General features: G+C 35.0%; 1 protein-coding gene across 2 annotated transcripts in view; it reads right to left on the bottom strand.

Annotated features, from left to right (window-relative positions):
* The window catches only part of RNLS (renalase, FAD dependent amine oxidase), a 243,391-nt gene that overhangs the window by 226,456 nt on the left and 4,444 nt on the right, over window positions 1–12,491 (bottom strand). For both annotated transcript variants that reach the window (XM_006925976.3, XM_025042342.1), the window contains exon 4: window positions 7,358–7,516. In XM_006925976.3, the coding sequence (XP_006926038.1) occupies window positions 7,358–7,516 (159 nt within the window). The remainder of the gene's footprint in view (window positions 1–7,357; window positions 7,517–12,491) is intronic.

Raw genomic sequence — 12,491 nt, 5'->3', positions numbered from 1 at the left:
CTTTAAGGGAGGTGGCTTTCATAAAACTGTGGTTGTTGACTTGTAAAAGAGTTCAGACAATGGCTAATACCTCTTACAAAAGTGATATTAAAAGTTAGTTAATATAGAGTTTTCAAAGCAGTTGTCATGTTCTTTCAAAACAATGAATATATCTGTAAGGTATCCTAAAATTCTGGAAATAAAAGTCTTCCTTGTGTAATCCCCAACACCAAGCATATTATCCTTCAAATAGACATCTCAGACCTTTTCGTGAATGGTAAAGAAGTCATAAACATTAAAAAGCTACTGGTAGTAGTAATAATAGCTATGTGCTTTCTATGCACCCAATACACTTATAAATACTCTACTCAGATTATCTCATTTAATCTTCACTATAATCCCATGTGACAGATGATGCTATTTATCCTCATCTTATAAATGTGGAAACCAGAGCTCAGAAAAGTTAAGTAACTTGTCTCAAATCGCCCAGACTATAAGTGGCAGAGCTTGGTTACAAATTCATCGTCTTACCTACCCTCTACAGAGTAGCCAATACTAGGAGTTCAGTAAGTATTATAAAAACCAAGTGCTATGAAAGTCTCTGAGGTGCTTTCCCTGAAGAACGGGGCTGTAAGAGAAGCCTCTGAAGAACTCATAGGCCCAGTGCTGGACCCTGAAGGAGTGAGAACACAGAGGATGTGTCAAACGATTCCAGGCAAGGGAGCTTTGTGAGCAGATGCACAGATGGAGAATGTATGGTTCATTCAAAGAAGCTGCAGTAGACCAGTATTCTTAAAGAAAGGAGACTAACTCTCCTTGCCTCTCTCAACTTTCCTTGGTGACTCTTCTAATCTATGGCCACATGCTTTGCATAAATCTGACTTTTGCTTTCATTCATCTGTTTCCCGAAATGATGTTAGGTGGCTTGAGGCCTTTGGTCCAAAAATAGCAGGGCACGGCTAGCATATTTTCCCCCTGAGGCTATACTGACATGTTTTTGATCAGATAAATATGGTTTTCAACCGTATGGATTCATCTGGTTGGAGCAAGAGTACATGTGGGTATACACAGGGACAGGAAGAATGACACTTAAGGGGAGATTCGAGCACCAGATGTAGTTTCTTTCTTTCTTTAGTAAGAAAAAAAGAAAAAATAATAAAATTCTTGTTTAAAAGGATATGACATAGAATACTAAACTATTAAGGAAGCACATTAGCTAGGAGACCTTTTAAAAAATGCATTTCTTTAAGCATGTGGGAGAAAACTTGAGGAGCCCCCTGTGGGAGACAGCATGGTGTAGGGGAAATAAACCTTCCAGGCTCCTCACTCCTCATAATCACTCGCCATGTACCACTTATTTCATTTTACAACGTTTATCTCACATCCTTCCCACTGCCTCTGCTACTTTCCTAGCTGGGAAATGGAAGAACTATGGCAGGGATTTCAGGCCCAGATTTTCCAGTACGGCCTGAAGAAAAGCTCTATTTCAATGTGTGGGGAACATGAAATTAAGACAATAAAGATATTTGAAAGGTGCCTCTTTTTTTCTCAACCATACTGACTCTCCTGTCTGGCCTAATAAATTGTGTGATTGTGTACAGGGAAGATCATGTCTTAAATTCTTCATCTCTAAAATCAGGGTGGAAAAAACAATGAACCCCAAGGTTCCTTCTAGTCCTTAAATACTATAATCCATCCAAGGTTCACCGTTTTATCCTAGCACTGTGAACCAGGACCAATCCAGGACCAATAGACTCTAAGATTATCTGAAAGAGCTTATAATCAAATTGAGAAATAAAACAGATGCTCATTCGTTCAGCATATATTGACTGAACATACTATTGGCGTGTGGGTCTGCAGGTGACATGGTACTTGATTCTGAGTGGAAATAAAGTGGCCTATAGGACCCTTTTCTCGTGGATTTTATGGCTTAGTAGAGAAGTCACTTGCTAAAAAAGAAAAATCACAATAAAATCTGATGAGTGCTATTATAGAGCAAAAAGTCCCAAACTGAAAGGAAAAAAATTCCTATGAAGTGCACGTTAAAGATACAGATTCCTAGGTGCTACTCAAACTCTAAGAATCAAAATCTTCTCGAAAGTACCCCTTATATTTTTTAACCAGTGACTTTCATTAGGCATGTTTGTGGAAACATTGTGATCAAGAATTAGTAGGGAAAATACCCAGAAGTGGGATTGCTGGGTTATGTGGTAGTTCTATTTTTAATTTTCTGAGGAACCTCCATACTGTCTTCCATAGTGGCTGCAGTGCTGTGGAATTTGTAATCCCGCCAACAGTGTACAAGGGTTCCCTTTTCTCCACATCCTCGCCAACACTTGTTTGTTGATTTTTGATGATAGCCCTGATGGGTGTGAGGTGACAATCCATTGTGTTTTAATTTGCATTTCTCTGGTGATTGGTCATGTTGAGCATCTTTTTCATATATCTATTGACCATCTGTATGTCCTCTTTGGAGAAATTTCTGTTCGGGTCCTCTGCCCATTTTTTTAATCAAAATGTTTGTTTGTTTGTTTGGTGTTAAGTTGTATGAATTATTTATATATTTTGGATATTATCTCCTTACCAGATGTATCATTAGTGAATATCTTCTCGCATTCAGTAGGTTATCTTTTTGTTTTGTTGACAGTTTCCTTTGCTGTACAAAAATGTTTTAGTTTGATGCACTCCCATTTATTTTTTCTTTTGTTTCTCTTGCCCAAAGAGATATATCCAAAAAAATATCACTAAAAGCAATGTCAAAGAGCTCACTGCCTACATTTCCTTCTAGGAGTTTTATGATTTCAAGTCATACATTTAAATCTTTAATTCATTTTTAGTTTATTCTTATATATGGTGTAAGAAAATACATGTGCACTCCTATGTTCACTGCAGCATTATTTACAAAAGCCAATTTGTGAAGCAACCTCAGTGTCCACTGACAGATGAATGGATACAGAAGATGTGGTACATAAAAACTGGAATAATACTTGGCTATAAAAAAGAATGAAATCTTACCATTTGTGACAATGTAGATGGACTTAGAGGGTATTATGCCAAGTGAAATAAGTCAGAAAGAGAAAGAAAAATACCATATGATTTCCTTCTTATGTGGAATCTAAAAAACAAAATAAAGAACAAACAAAACAGAAACAAACTCATAGATATAAAGAATAGAAACTGATGGCTACCAGATGGGAGGGGATTGGAGAACTGGGTGAAAGAGGGGAAGAGATTAGGAAGTACAAATTGGCAGTTACAAAGTAGTCATGAGAAGGTGAAATACATCATAGGGAATAAAGTTAATAATATTGTCATAACTATGTATAGTTCCAGGTGAGCATTAGACTTATCACAGGGGATCACTTCATAAGTTATATAAATGCCTAACCACTATGCTATACACCTGAAAATAATAAAATATTGAATGTCAACTATAATTGAAAAGATTTTTTTTTAATTAAGTAAAAGAATGAGTAGGACATTATGGGAACTCAAATCTATATGAAATAATCAATAATAAGATATGAAGGACAAACTGGAGAGCCATGTGTAACAGTAGTTAACAGTATGGGCTCTGGAGTCACACTATTAAGGTTTGCATCTCAGCATCACCACCATGAATGAAAAGTATAAAAATAATTCCTTAGGATTATTGTGAAAATTAAGTAAGATAATCTTTGTAATGTTAATATATAGAGAATAGCATAGTTATAGAACCAGAAGGTGAATTATGAATTATAAGAGGTTCCCGATATGGTTCATAAAGCTTCCATGTTCTCCTAACTGGGTGAATGTAATAAAGGTAATAAGTAATTGCCAAAAAAAAAAGTAGTTCATTTCTTCAGTAAAAAGCAAAATAGGAAAAGGGAGAGATAGGGGAAAAGCCACATCACACTAATCAAAAGAGAAGTCTTTCATATAAGAGATGGTACTTCTGTTGATCCTAAAAGCTAGACATGATTTACAAAGAGAGAGATAGAGAATGAGAAGAAAAGTACAATGAAAGCCAAAGATTTGTAGTTGTATGACTGTGAGACCTGTAGCACAGCCATAGTTCTGTCACTAATTGGCTATGAATTTTGGGGTAAATTAATTATCCTGGGCCTAAATTTATTTTCCTGTGATATTATCGGTTTTATGAATTACATTATCGCTTCATATGTATTCTATATTTCAATCATCTTCATTCATAGTCCTCTAGAGTTTAAAAATTCACATGGGAACTACAATATATACCAGCATCCACCAGATGGCAATATATGGCTTTGTAAATGAATGTCTTTTCATAGAAAATGAAGATGTTTAATAATCAAACAAGAGTATATTTCAAGTTCTCCAGAAAACACAGAGAGAAAAGATTAACTATTTCCTCATACTGAAGTCATTATGATAACTTATAAAGAGAAAGCGTATGTTTTTATTTTAGACCCAAGACTATTAAAGTGTCATCATTGTTAGGACATTCTGTTCATCATTTACTGCCAGCGTGGGTTATTTCATAATAAGGAAGAAAACACAGACTTATTTGCATGGCATCCAATTCTGAATTGAGCTAATACGACAACTCAAAGATCTTTACCCTCAAAGTACCAAGGCAATCATTCTTAAACTTTTTCATCATAAAGAGCCTACATATTCTGCCATATCTCTTCACTAAAAAAATAAAAAGGGAAAAAAATATATTTCTTTTCAGCACGATATATTTTTTTCAGATGGTGTCAACAATATCATTTTTAAGAGCAAGAGTAAACTATCCTTATTTTTAAAGTTTTGTCTATTCAAAAAATAGAAAGAAGAAGATGAAAATCATCTTTAAGCAATAACAATATTAAAATGTTTCTATCAAACTACTTCTGGTAGATAGGAAAGAAATATAGATGCAGCTTTTTATTCTTAAATTAAAAATATTTTGAAATCTTTCCATGTTAATAAATATAGTATTTTATTAATGATCATTAGCATTCATTCATTCACAGATATTTACAAAATTTATATAGAAGGTATTCTGAGGCAACATATTTTAACTGAAATGGCTGGCCTTTCCCGATAACAGTATTCTTTACAAAATTGACAGAAATGGCCCCATGTAAAGATGAGTAATGATTAGAAAGGGACCTACGCAGAGAAAGACAATGGAACATAACAGAAAATGACAAATGAGATGATGAAAAATACGTATCAGAAAAATTTTGCCTAGAAGCAACAAATAGGCAATAACCTGAAAACAGTGAATAATTTCATGACTTCTTTATCTCAATAAAGGGGTGAAAGGAACACTTCCAAAAACTACATGGGTAACATGTAGAGAAGGCTAGAAAAAGAAAGTTAAAACGTAATGCAAAGACCAAAGTTGAAAGTAAGCTGAGACAAAATGGCAGATATGGGGGGGAGATACTTTGTATTTTTTAAGATATTCTAAGATCATAATAAATGAACTAGAAATAATTCTTCAAATATCAGAAGAAAACTTAGCTGAAAATAGGGGGAAAACTGAATCTTCAAGTAAAAAATAAATAATATGTCCCACACAAAACTGACACAAAACTATTAAATAACTTTATGAAATGCCTGGACTCAAAGATAAATTAAAAAGGTGCCTCCGAAATAAAGTATCTATGAAAGGCTAACAGTAAAAAGGATGTAACAAAGAAATTTAATGAAGATATATTATGAATCAAATAACATGGTACCAAAAACATCTGAAAGCAAAAATTACCAAAATAAATAAATAAATAAAAACCACAATAATAGTAAGGAAATTAAGTTATTTCTCTAAGCCTAATACACTTCAAGTACTCAAAACATTAGGATATAGAAGATCTAAATAAAATTGTTATTTGGAAGGCCCTTAAACACATCTTACAAGTCAGTCTATGGCACGGTGTTATGTTTTACGTGTCACTAAGAAATACTTTCAAAATGCAATGTTGAAGGGTCTCTTCAGATACAAAATTAAGTAGCCTTTAAAAATTGGAATATGTAATTTATAGTACAATTAAATACACTAACCAATAACTGTGTTTAAGTATAATGTTACAATATGTTATTTAACACAGTCTTGAAATCAATCTAATTATTACAGACTCCATGGCAATAAATTAACCTACTTAAAACAGACTTTGGCAACAGACTAGAGAAAGACATCTTTGAAATCAGTCTTCTACTTTGCCTACAGCTAGCTAATAAATAGTCCAATCTCTTCTATATTATCTAACACTGTACTAGAAAAGAAATTATATTTTTACTGCATAGTGGAACTGACATTCAAGGAAAAGTAAATTACTTTCAAGATATAATAAGCATCTGTGTTCTTTATCAGAGAATAATTTCTATTACAGTTCTAAATTTATGATCTATAAACCATATTTCTTACCAGTTGTCTTTCTTAGAGTGGCATAAAAGGCCATTTCTCAATCAAATTCAGTATCAACTTTAGTTTTGCAACAACAACAAAAAAGCCAAAGGCTATAGGTATGTCAATATCGACCACCATCCCATATAATCTGAAGCCTTGCCCACCATCGCCAAGCTCTACTTTATTATAACTCATGAACTTCAGGGCAATATGAGGCATCCTCTAAAAGTTATGATTTCAATGTGTCAGACTGTTAGACATGATTAAAGACAGGAGAAAAATCAGTGAAACCTGGCACAGGTAGAGGCAAAGCCAAGCCATAGAAAGGGTTTTCTTAAGAATCCAGGTGATGGGGAAATCTATAGAGACAGAAAGTAAAATACAGTTTGCTTAGGGTAAGGGGAAGGGATGGGGATGGAGGTGACAGCTTTAGGATATGGGGTTTCTTTTTGAGGTGATGAAAATGTTCCAAAATTGAGGGTGGTAATGGTTGCATATATTGGTGAATATATCAAATACCACTAAAATGTATACTGTAAATGGATGAATTTTATGGTGTGTGAATTATATCTCAAAGCTGTTTTTTAAGAGGACAAGGGAGAAGATAGGTAAAAAGTGAGCCAACAAATCCCAAGCAAGGAAAAACATGACTCATCATACACGAGACTAATCCGAGGTGAAGTTTGCCAGGGTTCATACACCAATGCTTGTGTCACAAAAACCTCCTTTTCTTCAGGATGGCCACAAAGAGATTACTCTTCTTATAGGCCATACTATTACATACCCATCAAAAATATTTACTTCTTAAAGGCGAGAACAATAAGAAAATCATTCAACTTTTAATGGGTTAAGAAAAAAATTCTATGAGTTTCAGTTTGACCTAGACTCATTGCGAATCAGGCTATAGCATCAGTTTTTAAAATATGCAAATAAAAAGGATCCATACTAATTGAGTTAAACTGAATTCATGCTCTAGCAAAGAAATCCCTTTCCCTGAAGTAAACAGCACAGGCTGAAACTCACGGTTGGTGATGTCACCTTGAAGATGAAGAATCTGCGGAATTGGCATTGTGAGGACAACAATATCAAACTGCTCAGGGGAGGCTGTTTCCTTGAAGACTTCCCACTTGCCATTTCTCAGGTTGATCTGGGTCACACATTGTCTGAAATAGATATCAGCACCTGTTCTAGGAGCAAAATCATGTATATCATAATCAGGATTTTCCATATGGAAGACGGGGAAGAGAACAGTCACCAACTGGATCCACTTAGGAGAATTAAATGGTGCCATTTGTCCTCTACAGCCCCTGGGGTTCACTTTCTTTACTTTCTTTCTCATTAAGTGGGAATTCCTCTCCTTCTGGCACCCTTGGACCTCTCTAACAATGCCTGCTTTAGGTAAAAAAAAAAAATACTATTACAATTAATAATAATAGTAACTATAGCTCATTTTCATTAGGCATCTACAATATGTCAAAACCATGCCAAGCACTTAATATACATCACATAATTAATTTCACAGATAAAGAAACTGATTCAGAAATGTTTGGGCACGATTTAAAGCTACATCCGAGTTTGAAGCTCGTTATCACTGCAGAACAAGTACATATTTTAGTAAAAGTGTTAACAGTTCTCTCTAGTAATAGCAAGAAAGAGCAATATTCCCTATTAAAGGAATTAATATTCTCTATTAAACCTAAAAAAGTTCTCTAAGAGAAATCCAAGGACTAATTACCTTTATTAAGAAGAATCAGAATTAACAGAAATACAATCTAGACTATCTCATCACATTTTCCTTCTTTGAATTTATTATAAAAGTATTTTTAACTATTAAATAACTACTTGAGTAGTTATTTAATATTTTCTTCCTTTTTAATCTGGAAGCCTCACGAGCCAGGAATTACAGATTAAATGTATAACATATAACATATATACTATAGTACTATGTATAACATATAACATATATACTATAGTACTCCACACCTGCCAGGTATTTAATCAATATTTGTTTAAGAGAACAAATTATGAAACTAAAAGATAAGAAAACAAATCATTAAGACTCCTTGGTACAGGATATGAGGTATCACTCACCTCATATTCCAATTTTCAGAAAACTCAGATTTAGAAACAAATCTACTTTTACTTAGCCTCAGAAATAGAAAAGAAAAAAATGAAAAAGAACAAGAGAAAAAAAGTGCATTGAAAGTTAGATACAGAGAACATTTTGATGGTTGCCAGATAGGAGAGGGGTTGAGGAGATGGCTGAAAAGGGTGAAGGAATTAAGATGTACAAATTACCAGTTATAAAAACAGTCATAGGAATACAAAGCATAGCATATGGAATATAGTCAATAATATTGTAATAATTATGTATGGTGTCAGATGTTTACTAGACTTATCAGGGTGATCACTTTGTAAGCTGCATTAATGTGTAATCACTATGTTGTACACCTGATACTAATATAACATTGTATGTCAACTGTATTTGAAAATTTTTAAATTCTTTTTTTTTTTTTAAAAAGCACACTAAAAAATTCAGTTCATCATTATCTGGGACACACGTGTTCCCAGCCAAGACATCTAGCTTAAGTCCAAACTCGGCAAACAACGAAGCTTCATTTCTGCAGCTGCTCCAACTCAATGGGATCCTTCTCATCTATGATGTCCTTCAACCATCACTGCCTTTACCTCTCATTCTGACAATGATCCAAAATATCTGCATGCTTTAAGTATGTCTTATCTATTCAAAAATATTCCGAGCTCCTCCATGTCAGGTCTCCAGGTCTCATGTACCTTTACATCTTTCACTGTCCTTTGAATAATGCTACAACATAATAAGTACTCAAATTTTTTTAATCAAATGCAAATATGTTCGAAGGAACATGGTGCTAACTAGACCCTGGGGCAATCTCTCATTGAGGCAATTAGCATCACTCTGTTCAAAGATTAGAGCAGGAGCTTAAAAAAACAGTGCTTCAAGTTGCCTGAGGATTTCTCTAAGGCTCCTGCTTAGGGAAGGTGCAAATAAATAGAACTTTCAACTCACAACTATCCTCTCCTTTACTCCAACCACAGCAGCTCCACTTCACTCTGTTCTATCTATCTAGGGTGCTGCATCCCCAACTTACTTGCCACACTTGCCTCACTCTGTGTCTGGCCTGGACCTCAACTAAGTAAATTGATTTTGTTTTATCCAATTATGTTTTTACATAATAATCCCTTTGAAAGGAGCATACTTTGTTATCAGTGCTGGTAACTACATTTGTGTTTAAGGGAACTGAAATCCACTGTCCTAAAAATTTTCCATACCCAGCCAAACATCCTGGCCTCAGTGGCCCCAAAGTGTTCTGCAAGGTGTATGTCAGGGATTCTCTAAGTGTGGATCCCAGACCAGCAGCACCAGCAGCAGCTGTAAACTTGTTAGAAATGCACATTCTCAGGCCCCAACTGGATCTACTGAATCAGAATCTCTGGGTGTTTAGGCCCAGTGGTCTGTATAAAACAAGCCCTACCCAAGCTTGCTATGATGCACACTAAAGTGTGAGAACCACTGGAGTAGATGACAGACCCAAATCTAACACAACTGGCAAAATCACCCCAAAGGTAATATCTTCCAAGAGCCAGGGGCGATAGTATGGTTGCTCTTACTAACCAGGAAGTTTTCCTTTCCTACAACTATGAGTGAAGTTTCTAGAATAAGTGGCATTTCCTTGTGAAAGTAATAACTTTCAAAAGGACCACATGTTCAAATCTGTAGGCTCTGAAAACTATCATTTTAAAACAGAGCACTACATAAAATTTCTCAACACTTATTTCTGAGCTTAGTAAATCTGACCACGTCCCTCTTGTGTAATATTCTTCAATGATTTCCCACTGCACAGAAGATAAAGAATAAAATCTTTACCATTGCTTACAAAACCCCTTCTGATCTGGCTCCTGCCTTAGTCTTGAACTTCATCTCTTACCACTTTCTCACTCATTCAATACCCTCCAGTCACAATGACTTTTTAGTTTCCCGAACACCAACTTCCTACATTAGAAGAGTTACAATTTCATGTGTCCAGTGCATGGAATTCTCATCACTCAGCTTTTGGCTTAATTCATTCTTGCTTCCCTTTCAGGTACCTATAAAAACATAAGTTCCTCAGTGACATATTCCCTGACATACTCTCCCCTCACTCTACTGAAACTCAGGTTAGGCCCTCTTATTACAGGCTCCCTCATAACATTCTCACTCCTTATCATTTATTATGTATGTTTTGTATGTGTGTATTATTAGTTTAATGTCCTTCCTCCCCACTATACTCTACATTAACAAAGGCAGGGACCATATCCCTTATTTACCACTGTTTCCCCAGCATGTAACATTTAATAAAAATTTTTAAAATCTGCAATAGCTATAAACATATCAGAACACTAAGAAGGTTTAAACATTTTACAAAGGCAATTGTGTTTTTGTTATATATTTATTCAATTATATCCCCTGCCCTCCTCTAAATAGGTTTAGGGAGCAGTAGTTCAGAACTGATGAGATGGAAACTGAAGAGATATGAACAATATCTAACTAAATGCATTGCTTAAAGTAAATAGAACACTGCAAAATTGGGGCTCCCAGGCTATCCTCTAGCTTATCCCTGAAGGACACTGTTATGGATAAGATCATAATCACCCACCTGGGAGAAATTCTGATACAAAACCTCCGAGGCTCACTTCCACTATCTATATCAATTTTAGAAAGAAAATAAACACAAAAGTAAAAAGGGAGAGAGTGATAAAAGTAAATATATTACCAGAACTAGCCAATGGCATCTGCAAAGTAAACCATCTTTTGTAATAAATCAACTCTGTCAATTTTGACCAGTTATATTGCACATGTTGACTTTACAGATCATTAGCCAATGTCCCTCTTAAAGTAGATGGTCTCATAAAAACAAATAAATGTGGCAATATTTCTCCTATTGGTAGGCCAAACTAAACAAAAGTTTATCGTCCTGTCCTGAAAGCTAAATTCATCCTTTTATGAATAATTTAATAATATGGGCTTATTATTAAATTAGGCTCATCACTCTCCAAATGTCATAAGCAGGGGCCATCAGGTGACTGATCTCTTTGTTTGCATAAAGAAATAAAATGGCATTACTCCTTTATAACTCCTTCCCCTCAGGGCAAGGATTAAAGATGAAAGAGTGGAACTAGGGGAAGGGCACGATGAGGTTGTTCTCTTGAGCCATATGTCCTCTGGCATGTAGCACCAGAGTTGGAGTAGAGCAATCGCTTGTACTATAGGAAAAAAGTCAGGAAGGACAAAGAAGTCCCTACAAAATAAATGTTAAATCAGAGGGTATGAGCACTTCTCATTGCCCTCCATAGGACAGTTAACAGGAAAAGACAACAGGATAAGCTCAAAGGGAGTTCTGCTTCTGTTGCTTACTAGCCGAGCTACCCTAGGCAAAGTACTTAGCCTCCTTGAGTTTCATTTTCCCATTAGTAAATGGGCATAATGATAACTACTTTGAATGGTTGTTGTGAGAATTAGAAATGATGTATGTAAAATGCCTAGCATAGTGTCAGATAAATAGTTAGCACTTAATAAATGATAGAGTAGCTTTTGTTATTTTGAATTTCTCTCACCCCTACAACAACAAAGAAAATAAAACAACAGAAAATAACATTTCATTCACTCAAAGAGAATATTGTATCAATGGGGAAGGCAAGCAGTTGGTAAAATCGATGTCAATAAATACAGTTTTCTCCATAATAAGCTTAATGTGAACATATCAGATAATAAATAAGAACAGAATATAAGGTCAAGAGTCACATGACTATTTCCCCTGCTCTTTACTACTTGTTCTAGAGAATTGGTCTAGTTAAACATTGGCTTTAGAGATTTGAACTTATTCTCAAGCATGTCTGATTAGACATATCCCACACAGATAATTTTTTTGGAAGTCTGGTCCCGATCTAAATGACTACTGGTGGGTTTATGAGATTGTGGGACTGTAAACTCAACTGATTCCAAAATGTAAAGTATTTTTGGAATGAATTGACAATTTGGGTTCTTATGCACTGGGGATATACAAAGGTCATCTTCATTCAAGTAGATTGTTTTTTAGACTAGTATTTAGCAAATGATTACTATGTACTTGGACAATCTTGC

This window comes from Pteropus alecto, unplaced genomic scaffold, assembly GCF_000325575.1.
Source record: "Pteropus alecto unplaced genomic scaffold, ASM32557v1 scaffold88, whole genome shotgun sequence".
In the NCBI taxonomy this organism is placed as follows: domain Eukaryota; kingdom Metazoa; phylum Chordata; class Mammalia; order Chiroptera; family Pteropodidae; genus Pteropus; species Pteropus alecto.
Note: the sequence above shows the minus strand (reverse complement) of the source record. Positions and strands in the feature narration are given on the sequence as shown.